Source organism: Monomorium pharaonis, unplaced genomic scaffold (genome assembly GCF_013373865.1).
Source record: "Monomorium pharaonis isolate MP-MQ-018 unplaced genomic scaffold, ASM1337386v2 scaffold_116, whole genome shotgun sequence".
Lineage (NCBI taxonomy): Eukaryota > Metazoa > Arthropoda > Insecta > Hymenoptera > Formicidae > Monomorium > Monomorium pharaonis.
The window spans coordinates 220-14,859 of record NW_023415380.1 but is presented as its reverse complement, the minus strand read 5'-3'; the positions used below and the strand labels follow the sequence as shown (position 1 = coordinate 14,859).

At 36.2% G+C, this 14,640-nt stretch overlaps 2 protein-coding genes across 2 annotated transcripts; both read right to left on the bottom strand.

Moving 5' to 3' along the window:
• Window positions 1-1,193: 1,193 nt before the first annotated feature.
• Window positions 1,194-3,611, bottom strand: LOC118648001. The gene is made up of 3 exons (XM_036294200.1): window positions 2,625-3,611; window positions 1,915-2,492; window positions 1,194-1,800 (listed from the first exon to the last, which is right to left on the bottom strand). The coding sequence occupies exons 1-3, from the start codon at window positions 3,304-3,306 to the stop codon at window positions 1,729-1,731; spliced, it is 1,332 nt and encodes a 443-aa protein (XP_036150093.1). The 5' UTR covers window positions 3,307-3,611; the 3' UTR covers window positions 1,194-1,728.
• Window positions 3,612-4,349: 738 nt separating this feature from the next.
• On the bottom strand, window positions 4,350-13,864 carry LOC118644196. The gene is made up of 3 exons (XM_036294199.1): window positions 5,261-13,864; window positions 4,559-5,109; window positions 4,350-4,448 (listed from the first exon to the last, which is right to left on the bottom strand). The coding sequence occupies exons 1-3, from the start codon at window positions 5,934-5,936 to the stop codon at window positions 4,398-4,400; spliced, it is 1,278 nt and encodes a 425-aa protein (XP_036150092.1). The 5' UTR covers window positions 5,937-13,864; the 3' UTR covers window positions 4,350-4,397.
• Window positions 13,865-14,640: the final 776 nt, after the last annotated feature.

Below are 14,640 nucleotides of genomic sequence, written 5' to 3'. Positions count from 1 at the left end.
TATTGTAGCCACGACTACATGATAAAGCAATTCATCGAACACAAAAAGAAATTAAGGCCGTAAATGTCAAAACCGTAAATGACAAGATCACAAATAACTGCATAACAAAAATTATCATTCAAGTATATCTTGATATTACTATCACTGCAATGTTATAGATTAAACTACATCTATACTTAAATTACTATAATATAAAAGATAACATTTGCTGAAACTTATCATTATGCAATTCTCTAATGTGTTTAAGCGCGATCAATAACGCTTCAGATAGCTCATCGAATTAGCGGATCAATTTATTTATCGCTTGTAATGTAATAGACGACAATGCCAAAGACAAAACTATTGATCAGGGATTGAGCTGACTTATAGGAAACTGTCAAATCAATCCCGATTTTATTTGGATTTGTAAATTAATAATACAAAACGTTCAAGATCAGGCACGAAGGACAAATAAACATCGCGAGAATCGCTAGAGCTTCTATGTTTTTACTGGCTTGTTTTTTATAGCTATTACCCTCCTAATCTTCTGATCGAACTCCTTCATTTTATCTATTAACTGCGGCCATTGCCTGAATATTTGATAAATGTAATAACACAGATTTGACTTATCATCAAGATTAAAAACTTGTATATCTCTTTCAAGATTGAAAATGTTGTTAAAACTTTTGTAGAATTTCTTCAAATTGTATAGTACGCTAATAGAACACAAGACCAAATAAATGATCACTTGTGACACTCTTAGGAAATTTGCGCAGATGTGCAATGCCCACATTAAGGAGTCAAAAAGTACATGTTATTGGACGTAAGGTGTATTCTACTGAGGGCTTCCACTTATACATGGATTCTTTCCTCCATTTCCATATTTTGATAAAAGACTTGCTAAATAATTTCACGAACGAATATGATTGTTAATTATATTGAAGCTTCTCGAACCACTAACAATTTAGAGAAACATATTAAAAAGCTTTCTTCAAAACATAAAGAATGAAAAGTAAAACACTGTGACAAGTGTATGAATTGTAAGCTCTCTCTGGCTTAATTGGAGAACGACGTGTTACTTATACAACATTAGATTGTATGCAGATGCTGTTCACACTAATAATTTTAATAAATTAAATGCATTTAATAAAAATTGATTAAGCTTGATATGTAAATAAAAAAAGTGGGTCAATGATGCGAGCCTAAAAAGATTAATGAATTTATATTTATTCTTAAAAGCATAGGTGCAGCATTATTACATTATTTAAAGAAATAAATTTTTAATATTACATTATTTTATACCGTGTGCCTATTAATAGTCCGTACATAAAAAAGAATAACAGTTTTCTAACACTTTTCCTCCTGAAGAAACAACCATCTTTCCTGATTTCCGTTGAACAACAGTACATATATATTATAAGTTATACATTATATATAATACTTAAATAAATAAATTTAATTTATCTAAATAATCTTCCTTAATGTAAACCAGTAGATACACTGATATAGATCTATCCCTTATCTTATGAGCTAAAAATACATACGCTTTTCTTACGTTTTCTTCTTTCAAATCCAAGTATGAAAACAAAAGTTTTAATATTAAAAGTTTTACAACAATTTATAAATTTTTCTGACATTCTTCTTTAATTATTAAATATTAACATTTAGAAAACTATTCGATAATTTGCAGTGCAAATTTAATGCAAAGAAACACAGCTTTAAAATTTAGACAAGCATTAGCTGATACCGCTAATAACTGCTCCCAATTTTAGCTAATTCATAGAATCGAATAAGGACTGCTAGACAAGCCAGGATCATAAACTAAAAAAAAAGTTTTATTTTATTTAATTGTATCGAGCAATATTATTTACATTATAATTCGGAAATAGCTAACTTTACTTAAATTTAAATGAATTAAATAAATTATATACTTACTTTAACGTATGTTAATTTAATAATGTTAATGAAGTTATTAACTTCGAAGAACTTGCAAGCTATACGACGATGCTGCAATTGAACAGAAAAGTCATTGATTTCGTTTCTGACACAGTCCAGGTTTTGACTCGACCATTCTCGGTTCGGATATTGACGCAACAAATTTTCCATGGCGACGTAATTCAGATTGTTACACGAATAACATTTTTGCTGGGTGCCTAAATCTTTCATTGGCAATCGTACCTCTAGATTAAATTGATTCCTTGTCTCATTTAGTGTATCGAGATTCACAGATTTACATTTTAATAGAATCCCACATATAATTGTCCCGGTTTTGTCAAACTCCTGATAAATGAGTTGGCAAATCCAATATGTCAGGTAAAATTGCATGATATACATGATCAAAAAGAAAATATTTTTTAACACATATATTTCCTCATCATTACATATCGTGTTATATTTAATCATCTGTATGATCTCGAACACTGCCAACCCAGCCGTGTCGAGACAGTTTATCGAAACAATGAAAAGATAAAAGCCATGAATATCACTTATCATGACGACAAGATCACAAATATCTGCGTAACAGAATTAAATAAGTCATTATATCTTAATAACTTCGCAATTTATCCATAAATTCAATTAAATTACATCTTGTTTTATATAAATATTAAATTATAATACAAAAAACAATATCCGCAAAAACTTACCGTAATGCATTTCTCTGATGCATTTAATCTTAAATGCGATTCGTTTTGACGTACCAGATAGATCCATCTGGCCCAACAACTTATTTATCGTTTGATATCTGTGATACAATATATAGACGACAACGTCAAAAACAAAGCAGTTGATCGTCGACTGAGCCAATATGTAGTAACTCAACAAGTCTTTCACCACAACAGACGAATATATAAACTTATACAGGGCGTGAACAGACAGCAATAAAGGACAGCAAGTAAAAGTCACGATAATAGCTACAATTTCCAGGATTTTTAATGGCTTGACATTAATGTGTGTTTCTCTTTTGATCTTCTGATCGACTTCCTTTATTTTGTCCATTAGCTTCAACCACTTGTCATGATGTCTGATTCCATGATAAATGTAGTAATATGACGACACGTGATAAATTACGTTAATACTTAGTGCAATTGCACCGCAGAATACATTAAATTTATCTTCTATACAATCCAATACAAAATTATAGAAGAGATTTATCAGACTAAATGTACACAAAACCAGGTGAACAATACGTATGATTATTGTTACAATCTTGGGCCATTTTCGCGGATGTGCAATGCCGACGCCCAGGAGACAGGAAATGTACACTATAGGTTGTAAATAGTGTTCTATCGACAGTAAATTGTCGTCTGGCATATAGATCTCCACCATTTTCGTCTTTTATTTTCTTGTTAATCGATGCGTTTTGCTACTTACATTAAAGCTCCTCTCTGTATAGAATACTTTGTAGAAAAAAAAAATAAGTTTTTTGAAAGCGAAACACTTTTACGCCGTGAATTTTTGCTAATATTGCATGTGACGACGAAGAACGACGTATTACTTCTGCACTTGTGCAATATTAGATTGTGTGCCATTAGCTGCCCCTCCCCATAAACGTAACAGATTAAATTAAATAGATCTAATAAAATTAATTAAGTAAATTCTCTAAGTGCTAAAGTAAATAAGAAAAAATTATGATTAATGAGATATAAAAATCAATTAAAAAGATTTAAATTAAAATATTTATACCTAAATAAGTCTATGTGTATATTGTATTACTGCTTTATTAAAAAATAAGTTTTTAATATTTTTACCTCAATTAAATATTTAAATTATTATATCCGCCAATAAAACATAAATATGTAAATTATAAGTTTTTTATTATTTTATAAATAATAAGTATATAAAATATGTATAGCTAACTGTCGATGACATAAATATCTGTATATAAAATTTAAAAATACATCTCAATATCATCGCAATATCTTCGTAGCCTGTATTAAATTATACCTCGTGCCACCTATTTATCTATTTACAACATAAAAAATAACATTTAAAAAACTTACCGCAAGGTAATTTTCTCTGATACGTCTAATTTCGTGCGCGATAAATGGTGCATCAAATAACTTAACTAAATTACTCATTTATTTATCATTTAATATCTGTAAAACAGCATCAGTATTCTATACAAAGTGTGTAATACACCCCAACCTCTTTAAATGGTTGTTATACAATCTCGCATATAATCATACACATTTTGACTCCAAAAAAATTTTACATTTTCAAACTTCTAAAAATAATCTCCAAAAATTATTTTGGAGCTATTTAAATTTAAATTTAAAAACAGTAAAAAAATTCATGAAGCTTAGCAAGCACGAAAAATGACTTTTATAAAAAACAAAACTTTTTCGTCACAAGTATTATTTTCGACTATCTACTTGATTAAAACTAAGTTTAAAAGTACAGTAGAGTGTACTCCATCATTAGTGCACATTTATCATTAGAGCTACAGAAGCAGTAATCACTCCAATAAACTGAAAAAAAGTTTTATTTTATTTAATTGCATTGAGCGATATTATTAACATTACAATTCAAAAGCTAAATTTACTTAGATTTTAATGAGTTAAATAAATTATGTACTCACTTTATTGAATAGAGAGTTATTAATTTCGAAGAAATTGCAAGCGATAAATGCTACACGACGATGTTGCAGTTGAATATTAAAATCATTGATCTCGTTTCTGACACAGTCCAGGTTTTGACTCGACCATTCTCGATTCAGATACTTGCGCAAGAAATTTTCTTCGACGGTATAATTCAGATTGCTACACGAATAAGATCTTTGCTGGGTGCCTGAGCCTTTCATTGGCAGTCGCACCTTCAGATTCAATTGATTCCTTGTCCCATTTAGTTTATCGAGATTCACAGATTTGCATTTTAATAGAATCGTACTTATAATTGCCCCGGTCTTGTCAAACTCCTGACGAGCGAGTGTGCAAATCCAACACATCAGACCAAATTGTGTGGTATACATAGTCAAAAAGAAAATACCTTTTAACACAGTATAACTTATCTTGTAATAATTGCTGTAGATAAAAAACGTTGCTGTCGAAACGCTGCTGAAGCAGTTTATCGAGACAAAGAGAAGATGAAGGCCATGGATACTGTTTACCATGACGACAAGATCACAAATATCTGCGTAACAGAATTCATACTTCTACAACGTCTTAAAATTATCGCAACTTTTTCACGGATTAAATTAAACTACCTTTCGTATTATATAGATTTAAATTATCAAATTATAATACAAAAGACAATCGCAAAATCGCAAAAATGTATTACTTACCGCAGTGCAACTGTCTGATGCGTTTAATCTTGAGCGCGATCCGTCCTGGCGTATCAGACAGCTCATCCAACTGACCCAACAACTTATTTATCATTTGGTATCTGTAATACAATATGTAGACGACAACGTCAAAAACAAAGCTGTTGATCAACGACTGAGCTAACATGTAGTAAGCCAACAATTCTTGAACTACAATGTCATTTAAATATAAAAAGTTATACAGATTGTAAACAGTCGGCAATAAAGTGCAGCACACAAAAGTCGCCGTAATAGCTACTACTTCCAGGTTCTTTAAATGCCGTTCATTAATGTGCGTTTCCCTTTTGATCTTTTGATCGAGGTCCTTTATTTTGTCCATTAGCTCCGGCCACTTGTCATAGTGCCTAATTCCGTGATAAATGTAGTAATATGCCGACACGTAATATATTATTGTTTCTACGATATAACTGAATTCATCATAATGAAATTTATCGTGGTCAAAAACATTAAGGGAAAAAAGTGTCAGAGTAAGTGTACATATGACGAAGTGAACGATACGTATGATTATCGTTATAATCTTGCGATATTTTCGTGGATGTGCAACGCCAACGCCCAGAAACCAAGAGGTGTACACTATAGGTTGTAAAGTGTGTTCTATCGACAGTGAATTGTCGTCCGGCATATGGATCTTCACCATTTTCGTCTCTTATTTTCTTGCTGATCGATACGTTTTGCTGATTACATTAAAGCTCCTCTCTGTATGGAATACTTTGTAGAACATATAAGTTTTTTGCAAGCAAAACACTTTTACACGTGAATTTTCCCTATAATATTTAATGTACCGACGCAGAATATTTCATGTAAGGACGTATTACTTCTACACTTGTGCAATATTAGATTGTGTTCCGTAGAACAGATTTAGAAAATTCCAGAACAAGCGAGAAGTTCCCGTAGCGTGAAGTGGGGATGTTAGACAAGATGATGCAACTTGTGACCGCCCACGGTGTAAAACAACGAATGACCGTGAATCTATGACCGCCTACCTTACAAGGTAGGGGTAGCGGGTTACGTAGGGTCAGCGAAAAGGATACTCACTTCTGTGCGAGATCTCGTCTAGTACGGTCACGTATTTAGTCTAAAGTCAGTGCGATTATTCGTGTAATTGTTTTAGTATATACATTTATATAACCTTCGAACGTTTATCATAAGACAATTCACCAACTGTCAGGGTTATCCCGCAGTTGCAGTGTAGCGAGTCTGACTCGCGTACCGGGGCCCCGCGTACCCGCGTATAATACGAATTATAATACGAACGTTATAACGATACGAGTAGTCGAAGCATTACTAACTCGTATAATCACTGAGGGGTTTTTATGCCGTAAGGCTTTTCCCCTACGAGCAATAAAGGTTTGTCCCTGAGCTCAATCAAACGTTTCATTTATTCAACCTCCCACCAAAAAATCGAAATAGCGGAACTTATCCTTACCGGAAGGTTTCGACGATACAGATTGTGTGCCATTAGCTGCCCCTCCCCATAAACGTTGATGAAACGTTAGGCTTACAAAAAATTACTGAAGTCTGTTGTTCTTGAACTTTCGCACAGATATATATATTTATTTAACTGAAATTACAATCTTGGCTGATCGCGTGCATTATCACGTATTGCTTCGAACGACTGACTGCTAGTGTCGCCTTACTAACACTGGATCACGCTTAAAGCATAAAGGCGGCGCTTGGTATTAAAATTGCAGTGTTGCATAATTTACGGTATGAGCCCCACATTTAATAAAATTAACTAAACGTAACCTCCAAAATCTAGGCAGAAACATAGCGCAACAATCGTAGCTACACTTTTTAATTTTTTTTGTGTAGTACTGAATTTCAATTTGTTATCCTCAAGAGAATCTAAATCCAGAATTGAAATAACTAGTTTATGTAATTAATTTAATTACATCTGTTATTTGAAAAAAATTATTTAATGTCTCTAATATTTTCGGTCTGATAATTCCGGAGAATCGTATTGGCATTTAATGTTTTATTTCTAAATTAATAGATATTAAAAACTACTATACCATTTAGTAAAAGATATTTTGTGTATGATTTAAATGTATATTTTTAAAATTTAATTTTAAGCTTTTGATAAAGAAAAATTATCTAAATGGTATACTAGTATTGGTGACTTTCTTCTACACTTGTTTCAAACTACTTTGTTTCAAAAAATATCTTTCTTGTATTAAACAAAAATAATTTCAGTACTTTTAATATTATATAAATATTAACTATTAAAAAAACTTATAGTTGTAATATTCTTTTTAGTTTCCTTAAATGTATTAATGTATAACATACATATTGTTACGCAAAAGAAATATGAAATAATCTTTTCTGTAGAAAAAAAATGTATAGAATTGTCACCGATTTATGTAAAAAAAATCTTAATTAAGGTATACAATTACAATACAAAAACAATTTAAATAAATAATTTTAATTGATAATTAATTTAATAATAATGACGCTAATAATTATCTTCCATTCCCTCTTTAAATGTGATATTATAAAAATAATTCTGTTGCTAAAAAATACTGTCTCATTCAGATCGAACCTGTGACTTTAATTTTTTTAATAAAGCAGTAAAGAAAAAAGAGTAAAGAGAAGGAAATATAATTTTACCAGCGTAATCCGCGCAACACATTGCGGGATGTTTTCGCGACTAGAATAGCGCGATAACTCGTCGCATAAGATTCAACAACGTTTGAGAACGGGGCGAGTAACGAACGCGAGCGTAGGATCGCGAACTACCCGGGATTTATTGGATACGGGGATGTCGCAGCCGCCGCGCGTCGTGTCAAAGTCATTGTCCTTTTAATGGCCAAGTTCAAGATGGCGAAGGCAAATCGAATCTCGTCAGTGTGACGGTCGTCCAGTTTTAAGTATTTCAGTTTAAAAAATTCTCCGCTAGCTAAAAGAAAGAGAAAAAGAGAGAGAAAGAGAGAGAAAATTTAAGCATTTGTTTATCGACTTTGTCGACGGCACGTAACGCTTCCTCTTGTATTAAAATAGCATTCAGGAATGCGAAAAGTGGAAACGCATGTCTTAAATTCGGCGACACGGTCCGCAGAATCGGAAATCGAGTTTCGCCTGGAGACATCGTGTCACGGAATGTCTTCTTCACCATCCCCCTCCCCCTTACCAACGAGTCTCCGGGCTTGACGGTGAATCAAAATTCAACCAGTACGTCAAGCCGTCTGACCGTCGCGCAAATGGCGCATGCGGATGAATTATGCAGTGTGTCATGTCGCGGCAACCGACTCATCAAACATACACGCGTGTTCGCACATCGGGGAAGACGTATCTAGGTGGCACTGGTGGATGGTGCGCGCTGGGGAAAGCGGAAAAATCGCATAGGCACGCGAGCGAGGGACACTTCGCGAGATAGAGGCGAACGGAAACGATATAACGCGGGTTGAGGAGAAAACGTAGGAGAGGGGGAGTCTGTTAACGTGCGAGCCGCAAAATCAGAGAGGCCGAACGGTACGAAACGCGAACGCACTAAGCGTGATTGATTGGTTCCGGCACTGGGCCTTGTTCTGGTAATGTCAGTTTTGAATTTTGCAATTAAACTGCGCCGACGCGTACTGTGATTAATAATAGAATTCGCGAGTCGTGATTAGCGCGTCTGGACAATCAAAGAGGAGAGGCCGAGAGCGAGCAAACGAGCGAGAGGGAGGTAGAGAGAGAGAGAGGAAGGAGTGGTGGATTATTGAAATACCCGGCGAGCCTTTGAAATCAGCCGATCATGAAAGCCCACAGTGCCTGTTATTTCGCTGTAATTAACGTTGTCGACATTATAATCGAAACCAATGAATTGCGGCCGTTTCGGTATGGATATTATACAAATTAGTCGCAGCGAACGGTGTAAAGGATATTCCAAACTATCGCGTTTTCCGTGAATCGCAAAAACTATGAGGGAACTAGAGAACTCAATAGTTGCCTCGATATCGAATTATAATGTCCGTTAATATTCATATCAGAAGGATCGATCCAATGGATGATAATATAATCCTTTCAAAGCGTAATTTTCGTAATTTAATCCTTTCAAATAAAAAATCGTTCTTGTATTTGGTAGATTATTACGAGCTCTGTGATAGATTACGTTAAGCAGAGTATCGCGCGGAGAGCGAGGATAATAATGGCAACAGCCGACAATAAGTAGGGGTAGAAGAGAGAGAGAGAGCCGTGTCGCGTTTGAGAAACCCGAGTCCTCCATAACGAGTCTACAAAGTTTCCCATGAAATCGCGCTTTGTCAGGCCTCGGATACGAATGTAAGACGAAGGCGAGGGGTGCGGAAAGGTAGACGGGAGAAATCGCGCACCCCTATCGCGCTCACCACTTGGATTTCAGGCGATTCCTCCGACACTGGCGGAATAGAGAAAGAGGGAAAAGGAAAAAGGGGATAAAAGGCCAAGGCAGCTAAGGAAGCAAAACGTAAAAGAGAAGAGAGAAAGGAACAAGAAAGAGAGAGAAAGAGAGGAGAGAATGCAGGAAAGCCCGGTAATGCACCGTTGCCGCCGTTCTACCACTTAATCTTCACTGTGGTAGTAAAAACCGTGTGAAACGGTAAAAAAAAAGAGGTGACCGAAGACGCACGGACATTCCGTAGAGTCAAAAAAGTTCACCCTCGTTAAACAAACGACGTTTAATTATATTTTTATCGCTGCCAGAAATCATAACGGTTGCTAAAAAGTGAATAAGCGATATACTATGAGTTACCTTGACATAATAGTAGTCTGTAAAAATTAACAGATAATTGTAGCGAATAATCATTAGAGTTCAAATTTAAAATTAAAATTCGTCTGGTAAGATTCTCCGAATGCTTCCTCCGATAACACGAAAGATTGTATCTGTAGCTTTGGCATTTGTATCTGCGAGACAGCGGTGGAAAAAACGTCGACTAAACGGACATCGTTATTTTTTTTCCACGGGCGACGGATCTGTAACGGATAACAAAAGCGATTGCAAAAGAGAGGTAGGAAATGGAAGCCGGGCAGAGAAGCGAAAGAAAGAGGAGGGACCTGGCGACTCAATAACCCCCACGAAGGCGGATTGTCCGTGTAGTTGTCGTTTCACCATTTAATCTCTGCTCTGGAAATGAAAACCTTGAAGAAAGGAGAAGCAACCTGGAGGAGAATCAAGTCCCGTGACGGAACGACAACGGAGGAAGATGGACGACAACGTTGAGAGGGCCTATATAAAGAGAGGATCAATATTATCGCCACAAAAATATTGGCACATTACGATAGAGATAAAGAAAGAACGGCAATGATTCTTTCGTAAGATGTAAAAACTGTAAAACAAAGATGCAAAATAATATCATTAAGTACTGATCTCAACGCGAGAGAAAGAGAGCGGGAGTAGTAACATACTTTCTCGCATTAAGTCTTTCTTCGAAATTGACAATTGGAAAATGTCCCTTTCATTATATAAATCTAATATTGCAATCATAGAAATTATTTGATTTTTTATCAAAATTATTTGAAAAATCGAAAGATTAGGAGATATCTATGCAATAAAAAAAAGATTGAGGAAAGCATTCTGAGTCCAGTCCAAAGGCAATCTGAATCTAAAACTTAAAACCACCCTGGATCTAGCGCCAATAGTGCTCTTGACGATATTCTCGACGGTCCCGACTGAACCCGGATTCGGAGCGGGCTAACCCGAGACCACTTGATCTCTGTCGACGCAATGGAAACTGGGGGAAAAGAAAGGGACGGCCAGGCAGAATACAAAACGAGGAGGAAACTGCGGAGGGTACACCGCGAAATCAAACGAGTGGAGGTAAAACGACCGGGCGACAAAAGCTCATCGGAGGACGGGGAGAAGCGAGAGGAGCCAGAGCTCGCAGAGGCTGGAAAAACAAATCTTCGGCGGTAACCGCAGTGCGCTGGTGCCGCGCCAGCGACTATTCGAGGGAGAGGAGCGAAAATTAAATCCAAACGTTTAGTGCCGTGAGACATCCAGGACCCGGAAAGATGCGACAACTTCCAACGCGTAATCAACCTGACCGACGCGGGGAGAGAAAAGAAAAGGGTCGATTCGCGACGCTGTTCGTTCGTAGCGCGACGAGACCGGAAGCGAGGAGAAAGTTACGCCGTCCGTTTCCGTCGCGGAAGCGAGTAAAGAGCAGAAGTGTGCCGAAATCGGAAGTAAGTCGAGAGATGAGCGCGGAAGTTCCGTTCTCGACGGAAATGGAAGCGGACGCGATCATATGCGAAAAAGCGATGTGTATAACGTCTACATTCGCAGAATGAGAGATTCAGCTTATTGGAAGGAAGATATAGCCGCGCCTACAAAAAGTAAGCGTGCTGAGAAACGCGATAAAGTAGGACAGTGTGACATGGGAGACGCAAATAAAGTAAATAATGTATAGGGTGCAGGTAATAGTAAAAATACAACCAAATATCATATACCGAAATAATAAAATAATGATTTCAACGAAATTTTAGTAAAATATAAGTAGAAAAGGAATTAACTAAAAAATTATGAATTATTCAGTAGTTAAATAAAAATAACCTACGTAACAATAATAGACCGAGGTGAAAATAACAAACGCAGGTCTCGTAAGACGGACAATCAAAGAAACTAGAAAGGAGTTGCAGAGGGAAATAAAAAAAATGGCGCAGGCGACGATGTGCCTGGTGTATATTTTACCTGTGAGTTCGCGAGGGGCACTAAGCGAGCGAAAAATGATTCGCATTTTTATTCGCGAGCGGAAGACGGATATAAAGCGGGGCAAATACATTTTTCATATGCAGATACGTCCGAGAGAAAGAGCGGAAATGGGCCAGAAAGATTTGGGAAGATACGTTCTACGGTCGTTAAAATTGATCGTTGTGAAGTGCCATCGAGAAATGCATTTTCGATGCAGGCGCACTTGCAATTGCATCGAATTCTCATGCGACGTAATTTTCTAATAATAATTTATTTATGTATATATGTACATGTAAAACATATATAAAATATAATTTAGATATTTAATAAATATATATAATACATCTAGTTTGAAATTAACGTGAGTGAAAGAAAATAATATACGAAGAAAACGTGCAGCTTCAATTATAAAATAAAACTTTGAAGAGATTTTTTTTTCGTAAACACGTATCGCAAGAAAGATAAAAATGTTCTCCCATCTGTCGTTCATTTATCGTAGTACAAAAGAGACAAAAGCGATGATGAGAACGAACGCGTTATTACATTGACACTCTTTCGACACCTAGCTCTTTCATCTAGACGTTGTATTTTTCTCATATTAAACAAAAGGCAGACCGGCTGAAATAGGCAGCGCGATATTCCCCGGGTATATGATTACAGGAGACAGGAAAGAGGAACACAGAAAACACCGAGCAAGTGTAACGCTCGAAATGAAGGAGAAAGAGTGAGAGAGAGAGAAAGAGAAAGACAACGTGGTACGGTGTAATGCGGCAGGCGAGAGTTCAGCGTTAAGAAAGAGAGTGCGATAAGGGAGAGGAGACACACCCTCGGCGCGAAGCCCTGCAGGCGAGTCCCGTGGCAGGGCGCATTGTCGTCGGCAAATTGCGCGTGGGGAAAAAGTTTCGCCGTGGACGAGGGTGAGGGCGGAGGGAAGGAAACACGCTGATAACAAAGCGCCACCGCGTTCCTCGCCGATTTGAGAAACGCGTCGCATAAAGCGACGTCAGAAGAACTCTCGGCCGAAGTCCGAAGCGTAGCTCGGCTGAATATCTTATGCATTCGCGCGCGAGGTGGCAACTTTGTAAACGGCCGCGGGATTTATTTCGCGTCCGCGGCACCCACCGAGGTCGCCTTCAGCTCGGGGTGTGCCTGAGATTTCTTCGAGGCAACGATGGATCGTGCATAAAACATTAATTTTAATAATAAAAATATTGTTAACACTTACACTGTATTGGGCCATCATTGTCCGTGCAGTTTTTAAGAGAATCAATTCTCTACTTCATATATTTACGATGACGATATATTTTTTTAAGCAAATTATTTCTCAAATTTATTATTCTAGGTTTTTAGAAAGTTCAAAGAAGAGGTATATAAATTTTTTTCAAACATTTTTAGATATAATTGACCCACATATACTAGGTCGAGAGGTGCCAAAAAGATCAATGCAGAGTAAGTGTGTCAACCATGAAGTAACAAATGAACACAAACGATGATAATGAATGACAATTAATGCTCATCAGCGATTATTAATCTCCACTTTTAGGTAGTGGCTCAAATGAAGAACTTTCAAGATCAACGTGCACCTACCGGTCCCCAAGAATCTTAATTACAGAACAAACTCGACAATAAATAGAAACAAGGCAGAAACTGTGATCATCCCTCTCGTGCTTCTCTTAAGTAATCAAGAGAATGAACTTCCCTCCAGGAGCTGCGGTCGGTCGACAACGATGAAACGTCTAATTTCATGCAAAACGGTTTAAGAGGGATCGCAAGTTAGGCGGTCTACTTCGGGCTACTGAATGCGCGAAGTTAGTATGCGAACGTTAAGGCGGAAAATTGTCGGCGTTTAAACGCGATTGTGAAATGAAACAGCCACGGGGGGAAAGGGGTGGGGAGGCAACGGAACTGAGCCGATGAGATTTTACCCGCGTTATCCGCGACGGGAATAATTTCAATCGGACGCAATCGCGTCTCTTCCCCGATGATGAATGCACCGTATGAATGTGTCAGAAGTACAATAGTAATATGGTCGGTATTCATAGTCGAATCTTATTTCAAGATCGTCTCAACCACTGTCTTAAGATCCTAACACAGTTTTGTGATTGGTTGATGACATCTTAAGATAGTACTTAAGACGATCTTAAATATAAGACCTGACTATGAATACCGGCCTGTCGTTTTTATTCTTATATAAAACATGCATCGTCAAAATGGCCGTTGATGCCCAAATAGCCATTTCATTCTCCTTGTCTTTGGAAATTTTATTACAAAAAAAAATATTGAATTTAAATGTTGAATATTTGATTTTGCGTATGTAAAAAAAATGTATCAAAATTATTCTGTTCATAATGTCTCAGAAAAAAATTTTTTAAAAATAAAGAAACTGCTGAAATATTAAGTTTTAGGATCGCCATATTAAATCAGCCATTTTAAGATTTTTAGATACAATCGAGACTTACTCAAGAGACATACATCATTTTGAAGATTAAAAACAATTATCCACTTGAATTCTATGAAATAATAACAAAAAACTTGACATTTTAAATACATTATTGTAATAATAAAAGCTTTTTTTTAAATATTGGCAGTAACGCAGGACATCTATCTTTTTAAGGTCAAAAATAAATTTACATTTTTAATTTCTTAATTGGCTCGTATCATTGATCAGTATCTTTTGTTATTATAATATCCATAT

Bases quoted from the DNA above. Each gene is read 5' to 3' on its own strand.
- LOC118644196 (XM_036294199.1), bottom strand. From the start codon at position 5,936: ATGGTGAAGATCCATATGCCGGACGACAATTCACTGTCGATAGAACAC. The intron at 5,110-5,260 runs GTAAGTAATACA...TCTGTTACGCAG, and splicing joins CATCAGACAGTTGCACTGCG to ATATTTGTGATCTTGTCGTC. The intron at 4,449-4,558 runs GTGAGTACATAA...ACTTTTTTTCAG, and splicing joins ATAACTCTCTATTCAATAAA to TTTATTGGAGTGATTACTGC.
- LOC118648001 (XM_036294200.1), bottom strand. From the start codon at position 3,306: ATGGTGGAGATCTATATGCCAGACGACAATTTACTGTCGATAGAACAC. The intron at 2,493-2,624 runs GTAAGTTTTTGC...TCTGTTACGCAG, and splicing joins CATCAGAGAAATGCATTACG to ATATTTGTGATCTTGTCGTC. The intron at 1,801-1,914 runs GTAAGTATATAA...CTTTTTTTTTAG, and splicing joins TTAAATTAACATACGTTAAA to TTTATGATCCTGGCTTGTCT.